At 45.1% G+C, this 16770-nt stretch overlaps 2 protein-coding genes across 3 annotated transcripts in view; one reads left to right on the forward strand and one right to left on the reverse strand.

Moving 5' to 3' along the window:
* Positions 1–16770, reverse strand: part of LOC124408205 (acyl-CoA Delta-9 desaturase-like) — a 354733-nt gene that overhangs the window by 167313 nt on the left and 170650 nt on the right. The window lies entirely within an intron of this gene.
* LOC124408203 (insulin-like growth factor-binding protein complex acid labile subunit) lies at positions 7684–9430 on the forward strand. Its single transcript, XM_046884955.1, has one exon. The coding sequence runs from the start codon at positions 7685–7687 to the stop codon at positions 8927–8929; it is 1245 nt and encodes a 414-aa protein (XP_046740911.1). The 5' UTR covers position 7684; the 3' UTR covers positions 8930–9430.

The raw sequence follows: 16770 nt of genomic DNA on the forward strand, positions 1-16770 counted from the left end.
CCGCGATTAAGACACTTACGCGATTAAATCCTTCGCCCCTCGGACGCCGGACGTGCGTTCGTGTTCGTGCCGTTTCGCCCCGTTTCGCCTCTTCGTGTGCAAACTGCAGGCGTGGCCGGAGGACGTTGGAAGAAAAATTTCCCGAGACACGCCACGCGGATCGAATTCTCTGATTCCGAAGGGATTAAATAACGCTTAAATCACACCTTGGCTCCGAGCCGAGAAACGGGCTTCACCAACCAATTAGGATTCGGGGCGCCAGCCCTCTTATCTCTAATTCTAAACGGTTAATATGAATGATCATCGCAGCTCTTATCTACCCACATTAGCCGTGCCTATCGAGTATCGCGAGAGGGTGAATTACCTCAACGTCCTTGCGGCAGGTACCGAGTCCGAATATGCGCACAGCAATTGACCTGACAGAGTGGATTTCCACCTATCTTATGCTCAGCGATGATGCCTTTGTGGGCGGGTAGCTTATACGGTCTACTTATACAGCAGCGGTATCACCGTAAGACGAGGACGACGACGCTTTAATACACTTACCTACCTCACCGCCGGATGCGAAGTGCCATAGGAGCTCAGGCGAAATCGTTGCTTGGCACATAAACTGCCTCGGCGATAAGCCGGCTATACGTAAGTGTATAAGGCACCTGTTATGAACGCCGGCGTGTTGCACCGACCGCCTTGCGGTATTTTAGATATCTTTGAAAAGCGTATGCTCGACTTGGCGCCCCGCGCTACAGAGCACAAGGGTATTAAATTTCATTTCCGAAGCATACGGAGGCCACGTATGAAGATACCGCTATAACGCCTTGCAGATAACCACGAATACCGGGCTACTTCCGGTCTCACCCAAGAGGATGCCGAAGGGTTACCACCAATGGGAGTGAAACTTGGTGCTTGGAGTCTTCGCTTTTATTCATGGCTGGACAAGCTCTGGGTTCCGGTCGTTTGTTCGACATTCGAAACTTCTTCTGACTCTCGCAGCCGATGCACGAGGAACTTACTCGTCGTTCCTTCGCTACGTCAACCGCTGTATTGCCCTCCCCTTCCCCTTTCCCTCCGTCGACATTCTGCGAGCTTTCTGGACAAGTATTTGCACGGGAAGTATGCGGGGCCGGAGGTTCGCATCTAGGTTAATGTCCCGTAAGACTCACTAACTGCATTCCTAAACCAGGACAACCTTATCGCTACCGCGCAGCTGTAACCTGCCGCTCTATAACGTTACCAACAAAGTTCACCCTCTGATAGACTCAGTTTCTTAATTGACTCTGCGATATTGATGATGGGAAAATTTTTGCTGGGATAGATGAAAATAGGCGAGGAAAGAGAGCTAGAAACATGCAAGGCTGCAGGATCGCTTCTATGTCAACAACTTTGCTCAGCGGGATCCAATAAATCCTGTACCAAGTCCTAATGGCGTACAATCAGAGCTTTTAGATGTCGCTTACTTCTCTTACGCTCGAGCGGTTCCTTTTATCCCGAGTGACCCCCGGCGACCACAGATAGCGACGTAGGCCGGTGCTGCTGCAAGAAAACCAGCAGGGTGAAGAGCCAGCCGCTGTCCGCAATTTATATTCAGAAAATACCCCGCGCCGAAAAGCTCCGCCTTATTTTCCACCGGAGAGAACTTGAATGGAAAACATTTACCCTGCATAAACTTTTTCCACCCGTAGTCGTTCAGTCCATGTACATCGTAAAGTGTACGTGTGTGCATACGTGTAGAGACGAGCTTTCACTGCTCGGGATTAATATATCATCTTGCTTAATTCATTCTCACTATCTCTCTGCTAGCAGAAGAGGGTGTGCCAAGTAGAATCCCTCGGTTCAAAATTTGTCATACCACATCACGATCCAACCTGAGATCGGGATGGAATATTGTGTGACAGGATTGGTTAGGAATATCCAGTACCGATGGAGAAAAAATTAAAAAAAAAAATACGTGGATGATTGCGAGAGGACGTGACGGTGAATGGTCAGGTGCAGAGTTGCAAATATGAGCCATTCCTTAGGGGGAGGATTCATCCCGATGGGTTTTGTCACGAGTCGTTAGACGGAACTGGAAGTCTTGAAAGGTTTATTCGCCGCCTCCGGCTGAGCTAGCGAAGAAGACTTCTTATTACACTTCTTCCGGATGATGAAAGATCGGTACCCCCGACGCGTCGGCAAGCGTAACAAGTAAATTAAGTATTTCATTACTGCAGGGAGGTTGTGCGAGTAATCCAGTCGTGCCGAGTTTCATTTCGCGATTAAGCTGGATGAGGAGTATTTTCATTTGGAGAAAACCGTTCCTGCCTTTATGTATTGCAGGGAAACGAGACTACGAAGAATGCACACGATTCACAATCCGTGAACATGGTCGGGTACTTGAATTACTGTCAACGCGTCGATTCACCGGCTAATAGACGTCGTGATCGGTACGAAATGCGTTACTGATATTCCGGGTCTATGGCAAGGCGATACGACAAGTTGATTCGATGTTTCTTGCTTCTGACTCGAGAATTCTTGCTGAAAGTAAATTGCCAGTGACCATTGGCGAAACTTTTCTTACCGACACATTATACGGGGTTCTTAGTGGTAAACGTCGAGTTTGTTGCCTTCGAATATCCTCTCAGTAAGACGAAGCCAGAAATTCCTCTTGTACATATATCTTCAAGCTGTGTACATGTGTAAACCTACATAACGAAGTTCTGGATGGTGCGGTTCAACTTTGCTCCTAGAGGCAATCCGATTAAAGTGTTTCTGGCTGCTGCCTGACTGCTGCTGCTGCTGCTGCTGCTGCTCGCGGTTCCTATCAACAGCAAAAACTTTACAACCTGACTATATAAACGTAGCTATGTATCTACGTTATACCTGTTTGATAGCTGACGCTGTCTCATCGGTTTAGAAAGGTCGGCAAATTTTCCTCCCGTCTCTTCCGCGGCCGGGGTGACGCCTCAAATAGAATAGAATATTTTCCGAGGAAATGAAATTCCCAGAGCAACTTATTATATCCGGCAACATGCGGCTGCACGCTATCGTACATCTACCTGGGCGCATGGCCATAACTCACGATACACGTAGTTTTAGTATGAAAACAGAAACCGGTGGCTAGAGACAGACATTCCCCAGTGGGTCTTGAGCCGGCGTGCAAATACTTTGGGAAGCTGTTTGCGAATAAACAAAACCGTCGTAATCCCAGCAGAGCGTTCACGCGTGGTTCTACACCTAGTCTCTTTGTCGCAGACGTAAAGAGCGGAAGCGGACGCTGTTTCAATACGAAGATCTGCAAACGAGATCCCGGAGGGAAGAACGAGTCGTCACCGTTCGAGAAACTTGATTCTGCAGATTTTTTCGTCTTTTTCTTAAAAATACTGAAATCAAAAAAAATTACCTCCTCCAAGTCTTATGACAGTTTTTTTTCCAGTAATTTTAACAAATATTTCGAGTGTCGCCTTAAAAAAAAATTCAAAAAATGCGGCACTCATCTGGGTATACAATAGAAATGGCAAGTTATTATGGCGGAATTCATTCCAAGAAAAAGATACGACGATTTTGTCGACAGGGACTGTTTTCCGATCAGTTATTTGTTGTTCGTAATCGTTTTCACAATATATAATGTGGATCCATTCACTTCGACATGTATTCATCTCTCACTTATAGAGCTGGCATGCAGTTATACAAACACAATTCGAAATGGTTTCGTTAGGTGATTGAAATGGTAAGCTGTTGGTGAATTCTTATCGACAGCTCGCTATTCGCTCCAATCCTGATAACAGGCTGCAAGCGTGTACACGAGAATTCGACCTCCAGACCTCATTTGGTATAAAAGTCTGCCGAACATCAAGTACTCCAGAATACATTCGAGAGTAACCGAAGAATCAGCTACTTTTCTCACCTCGCAAAGCAGAATTTCGGTGACCATGAATTTTACTGCATTTCTTACCATACTTTTCATCTTCGTCGATCTGTCTGAGCAGAAAGCGAAAATGGGTGAGTCACGCTTTGCTGGATAAAAAATCAACTCTGCACTTACCGATTACTTATCCTGGACTAATTTCATTCTCCAGAAAACTGTCCCCCCGATTTTGTCCTTCCGAGTGAAATTGAAAACTCCTGTGTTCGTGCTGAGTGTAACGAGGCTGGTAATATTCGCACGGTGGGGTCGGTATATAAACTTAAGCTCATCAACCGAAGGAAGAATGCCCGAGACATTTGCTGACTGTGATTTTAATTTTCAGATGTGGCACGTACCAATGTTCGGATGAACTAAATCACATTTACAAAATAAAGGATGACTCGAAGGTGTATCCGGAGTGCTGCGCTGGACCAATATGCGCGAATCCTTAAACGTTGCTGTTGTCAATTTTTAAGGTTCTTGGCAACGAAAGAGGAACTGCATTCCAATCCCATCAAACTCACGGTGTTGGAACGAGACGTTTACGATGCTCCTTTTCCTGAATATTTTCTTAAAAAATGTACCCGTTATTTTGAAAAATAAAAAATAATATCGCGCAGACTGAAACGTGGAATGTGGATAGGTACCAACGAGCCTGTTCATCTCTCGATTCCACTACCTTCAAGGGACCTGACACCCGCCATTAGCCACTGCCCGCGAAGCACTTGGCTTTGAACCCTACGGGCACCGCGGCTCCTTGGTCGAGCTACAATTCGTCATTCGTTAGACGGCGAAGCCATATTTCGAGAGATTAGAACCCCATGGTTCGGAGTCAGAGGTATGGCCGACGGTCCGTGACCCTTGCAGTCGCGGATGATGGTGCACAAGGGAATATGATGGGGGCCTCGTGCGGATATGCGGGGTGGCAACTGCCAGCCTGCAAAGAGGCGCCCGGCATCTCCGCATCCCCGTTGATAAGCCCCCGTTGGACGTGACGCAATATGTTCTCCGATCGCAATGAAACGACCCATTGTTTGCGCCGGCTAGGCTGTGATAAAGCTACGCAATTCGCGGTGTAACGGCATAACGATGATTGCTTTAGTCGACGATATCTCTCCGCTTCGTGCTTTCCTCTCGATCGGTATGGCAACTCTCCGGCCACCTCGGCACCTCTGCGAAAACTATATATACCTTCATCCACGAATTGAATTACTGTAATTTACTAATGCGAACTGTTAAGTCGAGGAAAGAGAAGTTGGAACCTGAAACTGATTTGGTGGTCAACATACTTCAACGTTTTATCTTATATTCATCTACTTGCGCGATATTTATATACATATATAGATGCAGCAGGTGAGAAACTGAACTGCAAGGGTAATTAACTACAGTGTATATATGTATATTACACACCGACAGACACATATTATAGATATATATGCGAAGCTGTGTAATTGCAGGGCATTCAAGAAATTGCTTAATGAAATTTCACGAGCACGATTAACTTCTCGCGCAATCTCTCGCTAATCTTTCCCCCGTAATAAGTCAGTTCACAAGTACACGCGCGTACGTACCTACAGCTTGCAATTAGGCGTGGTAAAATCAGAGTTGGAAAATCCTCGTTACGGAAAGGGCATAGAAGGATAAAGAAGAAAGTATTTCTAGAGAGTGGAAATACCCACCCGATTAAATAAGATTAATGAAGTGAATTGGAAGAGACATGAAAGTCTCGATGTTTCGACGTCATCTTCGCGTGCAGTCACCCTACCTCTGTTACGGAGGTGGTGTACCCGGGTCGAAAAGGGTGGCGAGGACAGAGAAGAGGAGGGAACGACGATCGATATCTGTGGACAGAAATTGCAGAGCTTGCACTGCGGCGTTGGCAGTAATTGTAGCATCTCGCTTTGACACACGAGGGTCTTTGTTAATTCCTCGACACTCGGGGCGCGAGCGCTTGTTGTTGGGCTTCCAGTTGCTTTCCGAAATCCACTGCAACCGTCGCTACGGCGTCGCTAACGAGAGCAAACAGCCCTCTGAGCTTCGTATATAAACACATGCATGATGCACGGGGTTCCCAGCCTGATGCAGGGCTCGCTAAAACTCGTCCGCAAGCTCGAGTTACCCGGGTTTTAATAAATTTCATTCAAACTTGCGGGACAGGTGGAAAGTTCTTCTCCTCCCCCCTGAAGACAAGTAAAGCTAAGCGCCCTGGGCGTGTCGTTAAAAACTTGATCCGAGAGGCCAAAAGTTACGTTGTTAAAAGTGCGCACCCTTCGTGCAGGTGGACAGCCCCCGGTGCTATAAGTATAGGGTAGGTACCCTCGGCTTCCCTGCCCCGAGAATCTGGAATACCGAGGAGCAGGAGGAAAGGGGGGGATTCATATCGACGGAGTCGCGGATCAGAGCGAGGCACCGGTTCGTGATAAAGTGGCCAAGGAGGACTTTAATTCTCCGAAGGCGGTGTTCGATCTCCTCAATTTAGTGCGGCACTGTCTCACAGCGAGCCCCTCCTGTTCCAGCTATTTGCCGTCGAAATTGTTTTCGGATCTAGAAAGCGAAGCCAGGTGTGGGTGTTCCCCCGCATTTCACCCTGTGACATTTTTAGAGCCACGGAAGGGTGGCCTCTGCGTTTACGATTTCTCGGAGCAGGAGGAGCATAGCGCCAGCCTCGCAGCAGCACTAAGGGTGGTGGTGGCTTTCGTTATAGGGCACGAGACTCGGCCCTCACACCGAATGAAAATTTATATTCTACGCTTTTCCGGTTACTAGAAGGGCCCTCGTATACACCGATACGCGATGAGCATAATACGTGCCATTCCCACTATACCAGGAAAGTGAAACTGCTGCGCTTTTACCGTCAAAACGATTCCTCCTGCTCCCTACACTGCCCAAACGTAGCCCAAAGGAACTCATCTTAGGTGAAAGGAGAGAGGACGAGGGGAATGGAATAGGGACAGGTAGACACTCGATGCAAAATTGACGAAAAGGAAAGGCGGAGGGAATTTCGCGGTGGAAGAGAAGAAAACGCGAGTGAATTCGTTATTGGTCCACGCCTGGGGACACCTAGCTGGAAACGCGCGGAACAATGTATGTTTCCGGAATGGGCAAGAGGAGCTGAAACTCTGGAGGGAGCGAAGAGAGGAGACGAGAGCGGACGAGGAGAAAAGACACACTTTCGGGTGTTATGGCGAAGAAGCCTCGCGGAGAACCTGGTATTCTGTATACGTATATACGTCTTCGTGTATACATATATACACCATCCGCGTGTTCCATCCTGCGAGACATGAATTTAACATCATCGTGAATTGAATTACGCGCTGAACGGGGCGGTGGATGGGCTCTCCTTATTCTCCTTCTTCTAGCTTTTGAAATCCTGTAGGGGATCCTTTTCGTCCCAATGTCTCCGCGAGCCTCTCCTGATTTCCTTGGGGTCGAAGTATTTAAGCATCGGATATGAGAGCTGCTCTTATACCCGGGAATGAAACTTTTCCTTTCCAATAACACAATAACCGAGTTCAACGAATCGTCCCTGAAGGCTATTTTTGTCCGGTAATTTGTGCGTCGGAAACCGCAGCCGCTACCAGATCATCGTCATCTCTCTCGCACTCTCTCTCTCTTTCCCTCTCTCTCTCTCTCTCTCTCTCTCTCTCTCTCTCTCTCTCTGTCCAGTGTAACAGTAATTACGCGCCTCGGAGATACAGCTCTGAGCTTGTCGAGGTCGGGCGGGTCAACGAGATAACCGTGAGTCGTAGAATCGTAACACGAGGCACAGCATGCCGACCATCTCATCCATTTTAGTTTCTCGGAATGATCTACTTAACGCGGAGGTGTCGCTTGGCCATATCCGTACCGTCCGCACTTCTGCCGGTGTTACTGACGCTGTTGCTCATCAGCGAGGTGCCGGCGAAGGACGAAAGGTTGGATACCACGGTCCATGGCTACCGGGTAAACGTGGTCGAGGGTGTTTTGAAGATGGTGTCGGACGCGAGGGCGAGCATCTTGGACCTGCGCAGAAATGGCCTGACCAGCGTGGAAGACGGGGCCTTTTCCGAATGTCGCAACGTCGTAGAGTTGCTGATGGCCGAGAACAGCATAGCCGATCAGCTGAGGCCCGGCATGTTTCGAGGGCTGGGAAACCTGCGGAAATTGGCGATGAACGAGAACTTGGCCAGGGGCATTGAGCCCGGCGCCTTCTCCGTGGCCGCCGACCTCGAGGAGCTTCACCTGGCTCAGAACCGAGTAACGAAACTGGGACCCAACACGTTCAGAGGAGTGGGGGGGCTGCTTCACCTCGACTTATCGAGGAACCTGATCACGCGGATAGAGGATGGGGCTTTCGACGGACTCGGGGAGTTGAGGGAGCTCTACCTGCGGGGCAATCGCGTCGGTTGCATCGGGGACGCGACTTTCCGAGGACTCTCGAGTCTCCAGTGGCTTCATCTGGGTGAGAACGAGATCACCCAGGTCGGGGACCGCGTCTTTGCTCCGCTTCCGAAACTCGGGGGCCTCTATCTGGCCTTCAATGGATTGGCCACGGTGCCGGTGAACGCCCTGGGACATCTGCCGCATCTCAAGCACCTCTTCCTAGGACACAACAAGCTGGTGCGACTTCCTCGGAGAGGATTCTCTGGCGCCGCTCGACTCCGTAGCCTCGATCTCGGCAACAACTTGATCGATGCCATCGACGACGGCGCTTTTCTCACCCTTGCATCGCTCCGGACTTTGCGCTTGTCCGGTAACAAGATTTCAAAGATTCGCGTCAACGTCTCGTTCACGGATATCGTCGCCCTCCAGGACAGTCTCCACGAACCCGTCGTCTCCCAGGGCTCGTTCCGGGGGTTGAATAACCTGCGGAGTCTGCTCCTCGCCCGGAACCAAATCGCCGTTGTCCCCTACGAGGCCTTTATTCAGCTGCCTAATCTCCGGTTTCTCGACCTCTCCGATAATCGGATACACTCGATAAACAATTGCGCCTTCAACGGTATAGAGAATCACGTTCAGGTCAACCTCAGTGGGAATAACGTCACCAAGATTGAACCCCTCAGGTGCTGACCCGCTGTTTTGTGGATCGTTGTAGTTTTCCAGGACGACACGGTGTCTTTAAAAACGTATAAAACCGTCTGCGGGGCTCGTGACACTTGTGGACGATATTCGTAAGGTCGGCGGAATTACCAACGGACACACGTGATGGGCTGAATTCACGGTGTCAACTGAAATCGAGAAATAATGAGAAGGGGGAAAAGGTTGTACGCGACTGAAACTGGCTGGTACGTGATCTGGTTGAGTGTGCCCAGCGGCGTGACGTGTTTTATTACATATCTCTTCGGTGGAATAAAAATTAAAAGAACGACAGAGGAACGGAAGAACAGGAAAAATTTATTGCGCAAGTTCTGACAACGCGTGACGCTTCTGGAATTACCCGCAATCCCGATGTAAGAACGCCGTAAATAGTCTCCAAAATCTGTTACACAACGTATCTACGAACACTAAGTCACAACACCGATACAAAGTTACAAACATTTTTATTATCGGAATAAAGTGTATCTCTAGTTATATCTTCCATCTCCCCTTCCCACCAAAAACACCGTAAACGACGTTAAATGAAGCTATAGAGAAATTGTTAGATGGATTTTTGGTTAGTTATACTTGTAACTTACCAGCCAAATGGAAACAAAATTCCAGAAAATAAACTTGTGAATACTTGACCCATCTTTTTCGCAACGGCGTTTCAGGCTTTGGTTCTGCCTATATTCCTCGTTCAATTCAACACCTCACCCTTCACACATTTATACCTTCTTAAGTTGAAATTAGTATCAAATACTAAGTTTACGATCAATTGAAGGTGTAAGAAATTCAAGCGTCTAAGTCAAACTTTCATTTATGTCACATATTTTTATACTCGTAAACTCCAAATTTAATATTGAGTGAGATGAGACTTTGATGATAACACTTTCATCTGAACTGTCGAGCTCGCTACTTTGCCGAAAAAGTACGATCGTCAAAGGTTCGTGAGCGATGTTGACCCTTGACCAGCCGGCTTTGGATGTGCATTGCTGGCCTCGATTATAATTTTTTAATTTTCAAGTACACGAAGCAATCGCGTGGAACGATTACTTTATCCGAGATTGCTGGACAACACTTCTTCATCCAACGATTAGTCTAAGTTTTTATAGCGCCAATGAGAAACTCCTCTGTTGCCTCGCGACCGTATTTATGCTCCCACTCATCACTGGTGGCTGTGGTTTTTTCAAGTGTTATAGATTGCAAATTTTCATCATCTCACTTTCTTTATCAGTGTTTTATCGCGACAATAATTTTGGGGTTTTATTCTTATGTCCCTGACCGCAGCAGCGTTCGTTCGACGAGGATAAATTGAACTCTCCGCTATTAATCCCTCGATAGCTTCGTTCTGAACACAGCCAAGCTGCCTTTCATCTCTTGGAGAAAATTCTTCGGCAAGCTTTCATTTTACAGTGAGCTGCATCTAAACGAAATGCCGAGATGCACCTGATATTTTCATCACTAAATGCACGAACAGTAGAAGAAAAGAAGAACTGAGAAGAAGAAGTCCGAGAAAAAATTATCTATCCTCTATTCGCCCGGCTGTTTCACTCGAGAATATATTCTTACCTATCCAGTCCCACTTTTTCCTCCCCTACATATCAAAGCTCGGAAGTTGCGACAGAGGTGCACGATTGCTCTGTGCTGTTCGAATAACGTGCGTCGTTGTTTCACAGGAAATGTGGCCGAGCTCGCGGTTATCACTTTTGAGGTCCTGACCCCATTGCCCTCGCTGACGGGAAGGCTAGGCCCATAAATAGACGTGATTAGAGGGCGAGCTTAGCGGAGCCGCGAAGCTTCGCCGCGTCCCGGGGATGACGCGTAAGCTCATTACTTCCACAATCCAGCAAGAAAGGAGTTTCGCCTTCCGGCCCGTCCGAGGAAAGCCCTCAACCCTGGTTGGGGCCCCGAGTCTGGCTATGGCTACGAATTCACGCCGCGTTCCCGTCCGTCTCCTTGTCAGCCCACCAATTCTTTCTTTGACCCACGTACTTGATTTACACTTTCTCGTATCAGATCACGTCTGTTGGTACATCTTCCGCGTCGTCTCGACTTTCTTGTCGGACGAGCCTCGGAGCGGCCAATTATTCAACTTCTTTCTTTTCATTTAAAAGCATCTGGACGGATTGAAATTTGGGCAGTAGGGGGATTCGTTGAAGGTACCAGACGCGTCTCGTTGAGGAAAACCATTTCCGACAAAATTTTTTCTTTCCAGGAATCTGATAAAATCTTGAATCTGGTACATAAAACTTCCATTTCGTGAGAACGTAGTACTTTTTTGCTGCTGGAAGAGCAAATGTTTGGAAAGTCATGGATTCCAGGATAATTCCGAGGCCTGAAACTCCCTTTTGCGTTTGTTTGTAAGCCACGGGCGTCCCGAACGAGTTTTTCATCCCTCTTGTCATCCCCGAAGAAAAGCTGATATCTCAGTAGCCGTGTGTGATTCCTTTCAAGACTCTGAATGGACAAGTTGCTATTGCAACTATTGCATTTCTGAAAATTGTACCGCGTGCCTGCGTATGATGAACAATTTATGGCACAAATTCCGACAGTGCGTAACGCTCTAGGAATTACCCACAATCCCGATAAGAACATCGTCAATAGTTAAATTAATAATGATAAGGGGGCAAAGGTTGTACGCGATTAAAACTGGCTGGTACGTGATCTGGTTGAGTGTGTCCAGCGGTGTGGCGTGTTTTATTACGTATCTCTTTGGTGGAGTAAAAAAGAAAAGAACGATAGAGGAACGGAATAACAGGAAAAATTTATTGCGCAAGTTCTGACAACGCGTGACGCTTGTGGAATTACTCGCAATCCCGATGTAAGAACGCCGTAAATAGTTTCCAAAATCTATTACACAACGTATGTACGAACACTAAGTCACATCACCGATACAAAGTTACAAACATTATCATGCTGGGAATAAAGTGTATCTCTAGTTATATCTTCCATCTCTCCTCCCCACCAAAAACACCGTAAACGACGTTAAATGAAGCTATAAAAAAATTGTTAAATACAATCAGTCAGACTCCTGTGGCGCAGCTTTTTTATGTGAACCCAAACTTATTTGAAAATGCAAAGTAGAAATAAACACCGAATGTTTTTCGAGAGTTTTGAGATAAGTACACTGGATCATTGATTCTTCTTAGCATTATTTTACTTTTTTTTAGTACACATTCAGGTCTGCATCGATGTAGGTGTATCACGTTTACTCGTCAATCGCGAAGCGAAGAAGAAATTGCTTAGATGAAAATCTACACGCTTGTTGGAAGTATGCTTATCGGTGGTCGATTGCTCAAATGGCAACTTATAGATATATATGTAAATAAGTACAAAGGCTATCGATGTACCTTGAACTATTCGGCCCATAAATCATACCACGGCCAAGTAGTATAAAATTACTCTGCCGTTCCGCGGTGCTTCATTATACGTTTAGAAACCAGTGAAGAAGCATCTACTTTTCTGAACCTGCGACGCGAAAGTTTTAGTAAACCATGAAGTTCGTTGCAGTCTTTGCCGTACTTCTCGTCTTTGTCAATCTCTCCGAGCAGATACCAAAACTGAGTAAGTGGCTTTATTGAATAAACATTCATCCTTACACTTACTAATTCATTGTTTCAAACGAATCCCATCGTATAGCAAATTGTCCAGCCGATTTCGCCCTGACCGAATCGATGAGAAACAGATGTACGCGTATGGAGTGTGTTGGGCCTGGCAAAGTACATGTAGTCGGGTTAGTATATCGACTTTGCAACCCCAGCTTGCGAACTTCGCATCAGAATTTTCTTATTGGAATTTGAATTTTTAGTTGCGGTGTTTCCCAGTGTGCCAACGGTAAATATATCGGTTACAAAGAAAACGACAACTCGAAGGTGTATCCGGATTGCTGTGGTGGACCGATTTGCGGAGATTAAACTTCAGGCGTGTAAATCTGAAGAAACATATTAATTACGTGTTAAAATATCCCCGGTTAATTTCCTGTTACTATGACACATTCTCTGTACCTATGAAATAAAATAATCATCATAGAATTAGAAAATCAATTTAACGAATCTCTGAATTCCTAGTACCGATATGAATTTTTAATGTGCAAAGTGACGTGAGTTTGCGAACTTCAAGCTCCTAAATTAACGTTAAATGAAATCGAGGTTTAAATAAGTAACTTACATGGATGTATAAATATGTACAAAGGTTATCTGTGCACATTGAACCATTCGCCCCGTAAATCATATCGCGGCCGAGTCGTATAAGATTACTCTGCCGTTCCGCGGTGCTTCATTATACGTTTAGAAACCAGTGAAGAAGCATCTACTTCTTTGAACCTGCGACGCGAAAGTTTTAGTAAACCATGAAGTTCGTTGCAGTCTTTGCCGTACTTCTCGTCTTTGTCAATCTCTCCGAGCAGATACCAAAACTGAGTAAGTGGCTTTATTGAATAAACATTCATCCTTACACTTACTAATTCATTGTTTCAAACGAATCCCATCGTATAGTAAATTGTCCAGCCGATTTCACCCTGACCGAATCGATGAGAAACAGATGTACGCGTATGGAGTGTGTTGGGCCTGGCGAAGTACGTGGAGTCGGGTTAGTATATCGACTTTGCAACCCCAGCTTGCGAACTTCGCATCAGAATTTTTTTATTGGAATTTGAATTTTTAGTTGCGGTACTTACCAGTGTGCCGATGGTAAGCAGATCGGTTACAAACAAGACGACAACTCGAAGGTGTATCCGGAATGCTGTGGTGGACCGATTTGCGCAGACTAAACTTCAGGCGTGTAAATCTGAAGAAACATATTAATTACGTGTTAAAATATCCCCGATTAATTTCCCGTTACTATGACACATTCTCTGTACCTATGAAATAAAATAATCATCATAGAATTAGAAAATCAATTTAACGAATCTCTGAATTCCTAATACCGATCTGAATTTTTAATGTGCAAAGTGACGTGAGTTTGTGAACTTCAAGCTCCTAAATTAACGTTAAATGAAATCGAGGTTTAAATAGTAACTTACATGGATGCATGTATAAATATTTACAAAGGCTATCTATGCACATTGAACCATTCGGCCCATAAATCATATCGCGGCCGAGCAGTTTAAGATTAATCTGCCGTTCCTCGGTGCTTCATTATACGTTTAGAAGCCAGTGAAGAAGCATCTACTTTTCTCAACCTGCAACGCTAGAGTTTTAGTAACCATGAAGTTCGCTGCAGTCCTTGCAGTACTTTTCGTCTTCGTCAATCTCTCCGAGCAGATACCACAACTGAGTAAGTCGATTTACTGAATAAACATTTAGTCAAGCATTTTTCTATTTAATCTGATGAACAAATTTTTTTTTTCTTTCAAGTAAATTGTCCACCCAATTCCATAGTGCATAAAATAGGAAATTATTCGCAATGTGTGCGTTATGATTGTGACGGGCAGTCTGACAGCGTATCGTCTCTCGTGTAAGTATATCCACTTTGCATCCTCGCTTGCGGTTCTTGCATCAGCATTTTTGTATTGAAATTTGAATTTTTAGATGCGCTCCTCACCGGTGTGTTTCGGGTACAAAGATCGGTTACAAACAAGAGGATAATTCGAAGGTCTATCCGGACTGCTGCGGTGGACCGATTTGCGCAAAGAAAAATTCAAGCGTGTGAATCTGCAGAAGTGTATTGATTACATGCTAAAATATCCCCGATTGATTTCCTGTTACTATAACATATCCTCTGTACCTATGAAATAAAATGATAAGCTAAGTAAGATCAATTTTACGAATCTGTGCTTTGCTAATGCCGATCTGAATTCTTATTATGCAAAGTGACGTGAGTTTGCGAACTTATAGCATTCACAGTAACGTTGGACATATTGCTGATAAGAACAAAAATTGCTGGAAAGTACCATGTGTTTTAGAATAAATAAATATAAGTGAACACCCATCGTTTATCGAGAAGTTTATGATAAGTTTAAGAAAAAATCAGAAAATCTGATGAATTAAATCACAGCAAAACGAAATTTAAATTTATCAAAAATGGAAGTAAAGTAATGAGCAGAACAGTAATTTTACAGTAATTCTCCGTTTTGCTAATGATGTGAGCTTGCTAAGTTGTCGCATCTAAAATAACTTTCGGCATATTGCTGATTTTTGTTTTACAAAAACGAATCTTTTCTATCCAACCTTTACGTTGTACAAGTTATACACAGATAATCGCTCGAGATAACATCGGAATTGCGTAAATCTTGTTTAGATGTAAAGTGAGGATACTGGGTGAATGAGATGAAGAGAGACGAGAGTACGAGAATTTGCATGTCTCTCTGAAGAGAGAGTGGCCACCGCTAAATATGCACAGCTCGTTACCCAGCCAACCTGCACTACGCAGTCTCTCCTGACCCAACACATGCAACAGCAGCAGCTACGCCAAGAGGTTCACTTTGTACCAGAATTTAATATTCAAGTCCCCGCTGTAATTCACTCCGATCTCGGTCCAATTGTTGGGAACGTGTGTGCAGTGCTTTCATATACTCGTTCGTATCTCGTAAATGCAATTTTGTTCAACTCAGCTCCGATGTATTACATAATTTAACGACGTAGGTACTTACGTGTATTCCATAGGGTGTTCAAAATGTAATGAAGTTTTTTTCTCAGTCACGCCTCAAAATTTCAGTAGAGCATCTCAAATAGAATATCTCAGTTAAATAAGGGCTCGTAATATTGGAATTTAGTTGCGTTTATTTCATTTTTTTCGTTTTCCCATTGAAAAAAAATGTATTTGACATTGATTAAATGCAGATTTAATTTGACCGGAAGATGCTAAAAGCGTTTTCTAAGCGCAGGGTAAAGCACGTGAGGATTAAATCTGCAGATCAGTCGTAGAATTATACCGTAGCTCTAGTTGCGGGAACCGCAGGGCAGACAGAACTCGGTTTGCATCGTTATACCCGTTAACTAAGTTACTTCATTCTGTTCGCGACGTGTACCGAGGTATCCAAAGTTGCAAGGATACGTTGGAGTTCGCGCACCCTGAGTGATGAACGAGTAATTGGGATGGCGGTTAACGGATATCCCGGATGTTATAGTAGGTATCCAGTCCTCCCGGGCTTCGACGAATGTACCGGGAACAAGGCGGCGAGGTCTATCCTTGAATAGTTGATATCCCGGTGAGATAATATCTCCATCGATCAAGGATCTTATGATGTACCTTGACAGTCGACAGCCATTTTTGCCAAATTGGGATTTCTTTATCGTATAATGTCGGTATTTGAAATTTTATTATACTGTGGATTTTTCATCAGAGGATTTAGAGTTTAATTTTCCTTGTCAGTGATTTGATTCGCGGAAGATTCGGATAAATGCATAACAAGATTTAGTGACTAAAGCGAGGGCCATACCGTGGTTTGAAATTAATTAAAAAATGTAGAGCAGGGTGAAAGAAAAATGGTTTTCTGAAAGTTAAGAATTCTGGCAAAGTATACGACTACAGACAAATTGTAATATAAATCGAGATTGAGATAGGGGGAAGGGGAGGGTGAGAGTCTACAATTAATTTATGCTGCCGCGTCGCAAAGCTATATCGTCGTCGTCAGGATGTTACCGCATGCGGAAGAAGACAAAGCCGAGCTTTATTTGAGCTGACCGTTAAATTGCCCTGCATGTATTATGACCTTGCATAGTCCAGGAAATTATAACTTAAGCCGCTTTCCCACGTAACTTTAGCTGACCAGGAAATACGGCCGGGCCCCCGCAAACCAGCTTGGCTTGGCTTCTTGCTGATTCCCTGAAACTGTTTCCCTTGCTTTTCGAATTTGTCGAGAGCTCTACTTGATAAAACGAAGAGCCAAGTTG

Source organism: Diprion similis, chromosome 7, assembly GCF_021155765.1.
Source record: "Diprion similis isolate iyDipSimi1 chromosome 7, iyDipSimi1.1, whole genome shotgun sequence".
Classification (NCBI taxonomy): Eukaryota; Metazoa; Arthropoda; class Insecta; order Hymenoptera; family Diprionidae; genus Diprion; species Diprion similis.